General features: G+C 33.3%; 3 protein-coding genes across 4 annotated transcripts; 2 read left to right on the top strand and 1 right to left on the bottom strand.

The window, feature by feature from the left end:
- Window positions 1-269: 269 nt before the first annotated feature.
- On the bottom strand, window positions 270-2441 carry LOC112701917 (protein transport protein SEC13 homolog B). The gene is made up of 2 exons (XM_025752722.3): window positions 2290-2441; window positions 270-1521 (listed from the first exon to the last, which is right to left on the bottom strand). Exon 2 carries the CDS (start codon window positions 1515-1517, stop codon window positions 612-614), a length of 906 nt encoding a protein of 301 aa, XP_025608507.1. The 5' UTR covers window positions 1518-1521; window positions 2290-2441; the 3' UTR covers window positions 270-611.
- A 1228-nt stretch (window positions 2442-3669) lies between these two features.
- LOC112701916 (EH domain-containing protein 1) lies at window positions 3670-8105 on the top strand. 2 transcript variants are annotated; one of them, XM_025752720.3, is made up of 16 exons: window positions 3670-4220; window positions 4331-4410; window positions 4647-4715; window positions 4791-4848; window positions 5044-5099; window positions 5193-5229; window positions 5340-5404; window positions 5582-5695; window positions 5856-5958; window positions 6081-6130; window positions 6410-6538; window positions 6621-6872; window positions 6969-7048; window positions 7303-7429; window positions 7580-7723; window positions 7802-8105. In XM_025752720.3, exons 1-16 carry the CDS (start codon window positions 4136-4138, stop codon window positions 7985-7987), a joined length of 1635 nt encoding a protein of 544 aa, XP_025608505.1. In that variant the 5' UTR covers window positions 3670-4135; the 3' UTR covers window positions 7988-8105. The 2 variants fall into 2 exon arrangements, with proteins under 2 accessions (XP_025608505.1, XP_025608504.1); XM_025752719.3 differs by having other exon boundaries at window positions 5325-5404.
- On the top strand, window positions 8095-10094 carry LOC112701915 (uncharacterized protein At4g26485-like). Its single transcript, XM_025752717.3, has 3 exons — window positions 8095-9258; window positions 9350-9548; window positions 9631-10094. The coding sequence occupies exons 1-3, from the start codon at window positions 9087-9089 to the stop codon at window positions 9917-9919; spliced, it is 660 nt and encodes a 219-aa protein (XP_025608502.1). The 5' UTR covers window positions 8095-9086; the 3' UTR covers window positions 9920-10094.
- The last annotated feature ends 528 nt before the right edge of the window (window positions 10095-10622 follow it).

The following is a 10622-nucleotide window of genomic DNA, read 5'->3' as shown; positions in this document are numbered from 1 at the left end:
ATGTCGTTTTTCCTTTACATATATTTATTTCTTTTTGTCCATTTCTCTTTAAGACAATAAATAAAATCTGAGTAACTGAGGACCTTGCTAAACTTGTAGAGTTGTAGTACCAAAATAAAAAAAAAACAAAAATAGAAAACAAAACACTACTTAATGATCACACTCCTTTGTTAAGTTCTTGTGCAGCTCACAGGTCACAGCCTCCAGCACCAGAAGAATTTAAAAAGAAAACTATTTTGTTTTGTAATCATACTTTACAGACTAAAATATGTAGAGAACTATCCATTTAATCCATGCTTGTGCAAAATAAAAAAGGATGCGCCACAAGTTTATGCAACTCACTTCTAGTGAAATGTCACAGATATCCTAGAGACATGACCTTCTAAATTCCAATCCATACATAAACCAGCTTATGCTATTCAACTTCAATCTTACAATCACAGAGTGTTCAGTGGATCGCGACATTAAAGGAACTTGCCAAGCACAATTACTCAAACCGTATAATATGGAATGAAATGTGATGTCAACTATATTTAAGAAGTAAGCTCTAAGGACCATAATCCAAAATTAACATGCGAGACCTGGAAAAAAGAATAAAAAAAATTCAGATCCTAAGGTTCAACGGTTGTCACCTGTTGCCACTCGCCATCTACAGCTTCCTTCCATAAGGTAACGTTGTTGTTACCATCCGCCACGGCCAATATATTGCCAGTCAAGGACCACGAAACCCTCCAAATGGGGGTCTTGAAATCATTCAAAACTTTTCCTTCCCACTGATCCCCCTCCTTGGCCACGGTCCATATGATCACTCTACCATCTTGCGACGCACTGGCAATGGTGGACTTAGGGAGTCCCAAGTTGGGTGCCCAAGCAACATCCCGAACCCAATCCGTATGCATCTTAAGAGCAGGGAAGCAGTCCAACTTCCATTGCCCGTCGCTGAGCTTCCACACCTTCACAGTATTGTCACAGCCACCCGAGCATAGCTTGTGCACGGGATCTAGAAGGCCAGAACCAACCAGAGCACCAGGCGCTGTTGAGGGAGCCCAAGACACCGAAGTTACGCCAACAGGGTGAGCCTGATCTATCCTTGAAGTGTCCCACCCACCATCTGGTCTGGCAGTGAACACCGAGATATTCCCATCTGATGAACCACAAGCCAGGCGAAGACCCAACTCATGAGGTGCCCAAGCAATTGAATTAACAGAAGACTTATGATCATCGAAGACATGAGCTTGAGTCCATTCATTTTGATTACCCTCCTTCCACAATATAACACGCCCATCATAGGAACAAGAAGCGAGTAGAGAACCAAATTTCGGGTGAGCCCACACAACCTGCCAAACAGGTCCTTGGTGACCAGCCAAGGTAGCTAGGTGCTGAGAGGCATTGTTGGACACCCCGATAATCTTAACGGTGTGATCGGATGAGGCTGTAGCCAGCCTCTTACCATAGTAATCCATTGCAACATCATGGACCGTGTCTTGATGACCCGTTTCAACCTTTTGAGAAGGCATAGTTCTGCCATCAACACATACATACCAAACTCACCATTTAGCAAGCTTATTTTGAGAAATAATTTTTGCATTTTTCTAAAACTCCATAAATCAAACATGGCGAACAGTCGACAACAGAATCGTCATATAGCGAAAAACCATTGACATCGAAACAGTTTTAATTTTGGTATGTACAAATTATCAAACCATAAATTTGTACATATCAGCAAAAATAGATAATGCTCTTATCCCGCGTCCCTAAAACCTTCCCTATATTAGCATGTGATAAATGGCAGTATAGCGCATCTAAAAGTAATCTCAATCTGAAAAAAGGGTATAATCTACAATAACTGAAAACAAAATGTGCCAAAACAAGGTAGCTTCAACTGAAAGAACAACTTATAATCTACAATAACAATTTAAAAAAAAGGAAACAATTCCCAAAACCCTATGTTCCAATAGCGGCGTTAAAACATAAACCCTAGGGCAGAATCCCAGCATAAAAGTCTTAGTAGCTCAAAACTCATCCCATATATTTGCTTGATTGTTAAGATTATTGTGATACCTGATAAAATCCTCTTATTGAAACTAAAATTTGGTTCGATACTTGAGATTACCATAACCATAACCAAATGATATATAATAGAAGAAAGACAACGAATAGAAGCAAACGGAAAATTGAAAATGAAAGAATTAAAAAACTGAACCCTTAAAAAGGGAGAGAAGACGGAAATGCAAAGATCCAAATATCGAACAACAAAATTGAAGAGATCGAGAGAGAGAAAGAGAGTACCTTGTGATTTGTGAAGTAGAAATCAGCTGAAGAAGAGCGTAAGAGTTTGGATCTAAGATCTATCCCCACAGCGCAGAACACAAATATTTGGAAGAAGAAAAAATAACTTTTTTATTTTTTTAATTATATATAATTTTTGGTCATTGTGTTTTGTTTTTTTGAGGAATAAAATCTGTTCATATATGTTTGGGCTTGCTTCTTTCACGTAGTTTTACTTTGCCTGTTATAAGCCCATTCTATAAGCCCAATAATCCCAAAATCTGACCAAACAAAAAGAAAACTGTATTCTATATATATTTTTGACAATTTTTTATACGTTTCAATTACTAAACATAAATATAATCATGCACTATGTCACATGGTGTTAATTTTTGCGTGGGATCTTTTACATTTTTGTAGCTCTAATTTCGGGACAGTAATGTAACATTGGTGAAAATTCGCAGTCGACTTTATGTGAAATTGATAGTTAAAAGTCGTGAGATGAAAATTTAGTCAAATAAATCAAATCATTTAACAGCTCTCAACTATTAATTTCACGTGAAATTAATAGCACCTGAATTTTCACCTAGATATAATTAGACTTTATCCTTTTTCTTTAGATTTTTGTTTCCATATGAAGTTTCAGCTCTCATTTAACAAAATCAAATTATTTCTTCTTTATTGATAGATGGAGAAATTTAGCACAAGATTATAATAAAAATAGAGTAACTTAGTGTAATTAAAAGTTGTTTAGTTATATATGTAAAATAACAACGATATAAGAATATAAAAATAGTATTAAACTAGAAGATATGGGTGATTTATCGGCATTTTGATAGAATTCTGATGAATTTAAATAGTACCGTTACGAATATATAAAAAGAAAAATTGAAAGTATTGAAAGAAAATAAATGTATTAATAGAATTTGACGTGAGAGAATAATAGCAATATAATCATATTTTCGATATCATATTTGATTGAGATGATTTTTTTTATTTAGCTAAATATAATAATTAATTTTGTGTTCTGGTAGGATATTTAGGTCTTTATAACTTTTGTATTTAGACGGTAGTTGAGTTAATTATTTATCTTTGGTGACAATATTTAAAAAAAAAATTGATTGCCTAATTGTCATCTTTTTGAACACTTTTTTGTTTTTGAGTCAAAATTAAAACTCAACTATATAAAAAAAAGATTTTACACCTTTTAAATATTTAGAGTTCAAAATTTACCTGATTGACTAACAATATACAGTAACAACAATACTTAAAAAGTTAAAACAATACCATCTATTTATTGGCTATAATATTTGGTTGGCAAATGTATCATTATAATATTTTATAGATAAACGTAATCACGTCATAATCAATAAAGATAAATGTAATCACGTTATTATTTCTGATATTTGCAATAGAGAAACGTAGACACCAGTCAATAAAAGAAAGAAGAATTATAAAGCATGTATCCTCAAATAGTCAAAAATAAATAATATAGCGAACTTAGAAGATAAAACAAAGCAAGAGGTGGCACAAACTGCCATTAACGTTAAGCTTGCTTAAGCTTCAAGGAGTAGTTAAAGTAATAAGAAAAAACCTTGCCCCCTAATGTTTGGCGCCATCACATAACTTCACATGAAATAAATTAATAAATAAAATAAAAGGGTTCGTTAAAGCAGCAAAATAGTGCTTCAGGTTTCCACTCCCAAAACGACGACGCTGGTGGAGTTCATCGCCGTCGTTTAATAAACACAGTCACGCTTTCTAATTTCTACTTTGCCAAACGATAAGTATAAAAGACTTTAGAGTAGTAAACGACACGAGATCTTAATCGTTGCGTTTTCGAAGTCGTTCGAAACGCAGCGAATCGATGGAATTCGACCCGATCCCAATCGGTTCCTGCTCCAAAGAGAACCAGATCATCTACCAGCAGTGGTTCAATTACGCCGATTCAGGTACGCAAAGTTTTCAATTATTTTAGTTTATTTAATTTTTATTTTTTGGTGTTGCGATGTTCGTGTTCAAAAATCGATGAATTTGTACTGTGCTTTTTTTCTATTTTCAGATGGCGATAGCCGCATTACGGGGAGTGATGCCACCAAGTTTTTCGCCATGTCCAATTTGTCTCGCCAGGATCTTAAGCAGGTTTTGTATTTTTTTATTTTCATTACAATTGTTGATTCTAATGATAGTGGTTAGTTTCAGCTTTATATTTGATTAGTTTTGAACTCTCTAGCTTCTGATTATATAGATGCTAGCTGGCTATGAATGGTTGAGTGGTTTGTAGGAATTTGTGCTTAGCTGATATGCATCACAGTTGATTTCTTCTCAAGTTTTAACTGAATTGTTTATTTGTGTGCTCTAATTTGCCAAAATTGAAGGTGTGGGCTATTGCGGATTCGAAGCGACAAGGATATCTTGGTTTTGCAGAGTTCATCATTGCTATGCAGGTGAATTCATGTTATTTTTTAGTTGGAGTGTGATGTTGAACTCTTTCTAGAGTGCTTACGTTTTTTGAAATGTAGCTAATTTCTTTGGCACAATCCGGCCAACCAATAACACAAGATCTTCTTTCTAGTGGTGGTGAGTTTTTGTACTTCTAGATTTGTTTGCCGTTGTTTGGTTTGAATATATATATATATATATATATATATATATATATATATATATATATATATATATATATATATATATATATATATATTAGTTGTTGAAGACTTCATGATGGCAATTCTTGTTGCTGTCCGCATATGTTGATTGTGAACTTCTGTTTTTCAGTTGAGCTGAAAAACTTGAAACCTCCCACAATGGATGGTTTGGATGTATTAATGGCTGTAAGTATTTTCTAACTTTTAGTATTATTGTGGTGATTGATATCTTAATTTTTATTTAGGGAAAGTGCTTACTATTTGGTTTTGTTTATCCAGAAGAAAAGGCATAAAGAAAAAGAAGTTGATTCAAATGGTAATTTATTTATTCCCACTATTACTGAATATGGGTATTTGTATTCCTTTGGTTTCGATATTCCTTCTTTCGTCTTGAAAATCCAGTTTCCGTAGTTAGCAATAATGCAGGTAGTTCTCCATTGCAGTCATCACCATCTTCAAGTAGTTGGTTCTCTTCGAAGTCAACAAAAAGGGTAACAATTTAGTTACTGTTTCATATGGAATATTCATTTCATTTTTCAACTATTGACAGGCATTTCTATAGTTTCTTTTTACTTTTTGTTTTGCTGCTTCTTTGCTATTTTCAGTTCTTATATATTGTCAATACATTCTTGTTATTAATTCCCCTTCCTCCAAATACATGCCTACAGGTTTCACTTTCCTCCGTGACCTCAATAATTGATGGCTTGAAGAAACTCTACATCCAGAAGTTGAGGCCATTAGAAGCTACTTATCGTTTTAATGATTTTGTATCCCCATTACTGGTCAGTAATTTAGTGCTTTTGTACTTTGGAAGATTCTTGTCAACTTTTAGTTAGTCGCTTAAATACATTTTTTAGTTTGCGTTCTTTTCTATTATGTTAGTGTTTTTTAAGTAATACAAAATTGTTTAATTTATTGACTGGAATTTTTTTTCACACTCAGACAAATAGTGACTTTGAAGCAAAGCCAATGGTTATGCTTTTGGGTCAATACTCAACTGGTAAAACAACATTTATCAAACATCTACTTAAAAGTAGTTATCCAGGCAAGTGATTCTCTGCTTTGAGGGTTTGTGTGTCCTCGATATGTATGGAATGCTCATGATATCTGTTTCAAAAATTTATTTAATAATGTTTCTACGTTTCTCTTGTTTTTTCATGACTGCAGGAGCCCATATTGGACCGGAGCCTACAACTGATCGGTTTGTTGTTGTCATGGTACGAGCCAAATTGTCCAATTATTCTGTTACCATCAAGATTTTCTTAGTTTGAACTTTGAATTAACTAATCAATTTGATTTTACCAACAAGATTCAACTTATCTGAGTGCAATGCTTTACAGTGTACTTAGTACTTTGTATCGTAGAATAACTGCCAAGTTTCTGATTATTTGAATCATTGTTGTCTGTGAACATCTAATGATGTAACTATCTTGAAGTAATTGGGAAATAAATTAATACCGCTTTAATTTTAACTAGCAAATAGTACTATTGTACAGTCTGGACCTGACGAGAGAAGCATTCCTGGAAATACTGTTGCTGTCCAAGCAGACATGCCATTTAGTGGTCTTACAAGTTTTGGCACCGCATTTTTGTCAAAATTTGAGTGCTCTCAAATGCCTCATCCGGTAAGGTGCTCTAGAACCATTGAAAATGTTTAAGAGATTTTCCCTTGATAGTTGAACTTACCCTTTTTGCAATCATCCAAAGCTACTGGACCACATTACATTTGTGGACAGTCCTGGAGTTTTATCCGGAGAAAAGCAACGAACACAACGGGCATATGACTTTACAGGTGTAACATCTTGGTTTGCTGCCAAATGTGATTTGATACTCCTCCTGTTTGATCCTCACAAGCTTGATATTAGTGATGAATTCAAGCGTGTGATCTCATCCTTGCGTGGGCATGATGACAAAATTCGAGTAGTTTTGAACAAGGCAGACCAAGTTGATACTCAACAAGTAAGAGCATGTATAGTTAAACTGCCATCTGTTTACTCATTAAATCGACCCAACAAGTTAAGGGGAAACCTAACCACTATTTGCGCTTATTTGCAGCTAATGAGAGTTTATGGAGCATTGATGTGGTCACTTGGGAAGGTGCTGAATACACCTGAAGTCATGCGTGTGTATATCGGGTTGGTTACTCTATACGTGTATCTCTAAACAATTGCCATAACTTAAGTGTTTCACTTGTTGAGATAGAGACACTTTGTTTCTACAATCACATGGTTTTGGCTATGTTTGTTCTATTTGAGGAAGAGTTGTTTATCTTTCATTCTTTTTCCACCTTTTATCATGTACTATGCAATTTAGACTTGATCACTGAGTTATTTTTCTTGATCATGAGATTGCCATGTCCTGTTTGTGCTTAATTACTTCATTCTGTCAGCTCCTTCAACGATAAACCCATAAATGATGCTGTCAGTGGTCCAATCGGTAAGGAACTCTTTGAAAAAGAACAAGAGGACCTTCTTTCAGACCTAAAAGATATACCAAAGAAGGCCTGTGATCGAAGAGTGAGTTCATCCATCTAACTTTGCTTTTTCTTTATTATATTTTAGTATTTAACCAATGTTTTGTCAATTGCTGCTACTCTGGTAGGTGTGTTTTGTTTGTTGAAGTTGCTGCTTCCTATAAATAATAAAATATTGTTTGTGTTTATGTAGATCAACGAATTTGTAAAACGGGCACGAGCTGCCAAGATACATGCTTACATTATCAGTCATCTTAAAAAGGAGATGCCTGCTATGATGGGTAAAGCTAAAGCTCAGCAAAAGCTTATTGATAATCTGGCTGCAGCATTTGGAAAGGTAGGATTTCTGCATATGTCTCTTTCATAACAATAGTAATGTGCATCAGCACATAAGTGACTGTAAAATTTGAAACAGGTACAAAGGGAGTTTCATCTCCCTCCTGGAGACTTCCCAGATGTTGAACATTTCAGAGAGACTCTAAGTGGTTATAATTTTGACAAGTTTGAGAAATTGAAACCAAAAATGATACAGGCAGTAGATGACATGTTAGGTTATGACATTCCAAACCTCTTGAAAAGTTTTAGGAATCCATATGATTAGTTTTAAGAGCAATTGAGCCTGTTAAATAATCAGTAGTTTATTGGAGTTTAGGCATTTGTAGCAGACTCTGTATACCATGTATCATGCCATTTTTTATGTAATGTGCGTTTTTTTTTTTTTTTGGGTAGACTTTCTTACTGTATTCTTTATCATTTTGTTTTCGTGAATAAGTTCAAAAAGTCAGGAAAAAAGTTGAACAAAAAAAGCTGTCAATGCGACAGTTTTATTTTTTAATTTATATTTGTTGAATTTTTATTGTGAGGTATGGACTATGGAGAATACCTGAGACCTCAAAACTAAGTTTTATCTATACTCGAAGAATAAGGACTAGGTACATTTTTTCCGGGAAAAATTAACTATGGTAACTTTCATTTCTTATACTCATTATTTCAAACTACGAACTTTAAAATAAAGCAAATAACTGGATTTGGTCAAGAGAACAGGATAAGATAGGTTCTGAAAATAAGATACAAAAAACAAAAATACAAAAAATAATGTTTTTATATTTTGATTAGTGATAAATTAAATATAAAAAAATAAATTATAAATATTTAATTTACTATCATTTTTTCTATATAAAAATTTTAGGAAGAAAAATATAATAATAAAAAATTAATAAAAAAATGAAAGAAAAAATAAAAAGTAAGTTATATCTTTTATTAATATTTACACACTAATTCAATATTTTTGAACATAATATCAGTGTGATAGTGTCTATATTTTATTTGCTAAATATGATGTTATATCTCGATAATTTTGTCTCGTAAATAAATGCTTGACATAGTTTCACTGGCCAGCAATGCAACGAGCAACTGAAAGGCTCAATTGTGATTTGTGCAATGTCATTAATGGGAATAACATATCTTATCCATAGAAAAACTCAATAATTAAGCAATTGCCTCTCCATAATCTGCTTGACCTTATTGGCATGTGATGATATGAAGCTCTAAACACCTAATTAAACTTTGGAAAAGTATAGGGTACAAACTTTCTCGGGAAATGGATGAGTAAGCTAATCAATGTGGAGAATATATATATATATTGCTAGCATTAGTAATATTTAGTATCAGTATTTGGACAACTAGTTACAATGTAGTTTATGGTATCATTTGAATGCATGAGTAGTAAAATGGAAGTAAAAAGAATTAAGCACTATAGCAGTTGTCATCAGATACTTCTTGTTGGAGAGGGGGACTTCTCATTTGCACTTAGTTTGGCAACGGCATTTGGTTCAGCTTCAAACATCGTTGCCACTTCCCTTGACTCCAAAGGTACACAAACTACGCTTTTGTTAGCATATTCATTCATCAATTCCATCCTAAGATGTTTTTGTATTCGTTCCAACTCTTTTTCTTTAATTAGAGTCACTTTTGAGAAATTACTCTAGAGCTTCAACAAACTTGGATGAGTTGGAGAATCTTGGGTGTACTCTTGTGCATGAAGTAGATGGCCACACAATGAACCATCACCCACTTTTAGAGAACAAGTTATTTGACCGAATAGTCTTCAATTTTCCCCATGCTGGATTTCATGGAAGAGAGCATGAGTGGCTGCAAATTATGTAAGTTAGTTTAACAAGAAATAAAACATTTCATGACGGTGCTTGATTATTGAGTTAACAAAGTGTACTACTTTTATTTCAGGCTTCACCAGGAGGTTGTAAGTGGGTTCTTGAAGAGTGCTAGGAAGATGTTAAAGGAAGATGGAGAAGTTCATGTTACACACAAGACAGCACACCCTTTTTGTAACTGGGAAATAGTGAAGCTGGCAAAGGAAGCTGAGTATTCATTGATAGAAGAAGTACCTTTTGGAATATTTGATTATCCAGGTTACATTAACAAGAGAGGTCATGGAGTTAGATGCGACCAAAGCTTTCCTGTTGGTCGATGCAGCACATTCAAATTCAAGACATTATTGTACATGTTTTGTTAAAATACCTAGTATAGTATTTTGTTTTGTTTTGTGAAAATACCTAGTACGTGTTTTGTTTTGTGAAAATACCTAGTACTAGTAGAGAGTGTTTTGTTTTGGGACATTGTTGTACATGGTTGATGATATTATTAGCTATAATGATATAGTAATTAGAATTTTAATTTCACTCTTAAAATGTGTTGTTATTACGATTTTAAATAAGTTAACTAATTTTATAAGATTTTTACTTCGATTTAATTTACTCATCTGAATACTATACCACCATCCAAACATGTGAATGGATTCATCTTCTCATTGCACGTGAAACCTATCTCAAATAATCTTTAAATCTTGCATGTGTGCAAGCAATAAACACATGTTCTTTTTGTTGGATACTCTTTTATGATTAATGTAAAAATATTTTATTTTGATTATTATTAGATGATAAATTATAAGGCTTGATTTTTATATATTATAAAAGTGTTATTTTTATTTAAAGTGTGGCAATTATATTTTTTTAAAAATATATTTTGACGTTTTTATTGGAACAGTTACTTTTTTTTTTACAATTTTAATTAGACACATGAATTTTAGAATAGTAATTGAAAATATTTAAAATATTAGATAAATAAAGCAGAAATTATAAACTTAGACAGTATAATTATTTACTTAAACGCATTTTTTAACGACGTTAGTTTTTTTTGTTTAACCTAAAATTGTTATA

The sequence above is a fragment of the Arachis hypogaea genome, chromosome 7, assembly GCF_003086295.3.
Source record: "Arachis hypogaea cultivar Tifrunner chromosome 7, arahy.Tifrunner.gnm2.J5K5, whole genome shotgun sequence".
NCBI lineage: Eukaryota > Viridiplantae > Streptophyta > Magnoliopsida > Fabales > Fabaceae > Arachis > Arachis hypogaea.
Note: the sequence above shows the minus strand (reverse complement) of the source record. Positions and strands in the feature narration are given on the sequence as shown.

What these genes read in the sequence shown, in the direction of transcription:
- LOC112701915 (XM_025752717.3), top strand. Translation starts at nt 9,087, where the DNA reads ATGGTATCATTTGAATGCATGAGTAGTAAAATGGAAGTAAAAAGAATT. An exon ending in CACTTCCCTTGACTCCAAAG is followed by an intron (nt 9,259 to 9,349) that starts GTACACAAACTA and finishes TTCTTTAATTAG; the next exon opens with AGTCACTTTTGAGAAATTAC. An exon ending in CATGAGTGGCTGCAAATTAT is followed by an intron (nt 9,549 to 9,630) that starts GTAAGTTAGTTT and finishes CTTTTATTTCAG; the next exon opens with GCTTCACCAGGAGGTTGTAA.
- LOC112701916 (XM_025752719.3), top strand. Translation starts at nt 4,136, where the DNA reads ATGGAATTCGACCCGATCCCAATCGGTTCCTGCTCCAAAGAGAACCAG. An exon ending in AGTTCATCATTGCTATGCAG is followed by an intron (nt 4,716 to 4,790) that starts GTGAATTCATGT and finishes TTTGAAATGTAG; the next exon opens with CTAATTTCTTTGGCACAATC. An exon ending in GTTTGGATGTATTAATGGCT is followed by an intron (nt 5,100 to 5,192) that starts GTAAGTATTTTC and finishes TTGTTTATCCAG; the next exon opens with AAGAAAAGGCATAAAGAAAA.
- LOC112701917 (XM_025752722.3), bottom strand. Translation starts at nt 1,517, where the DNA reads ATGCCTTCTCAAAAGGTTGAAACGGGTCATCAAGACACGGTCCATGAT.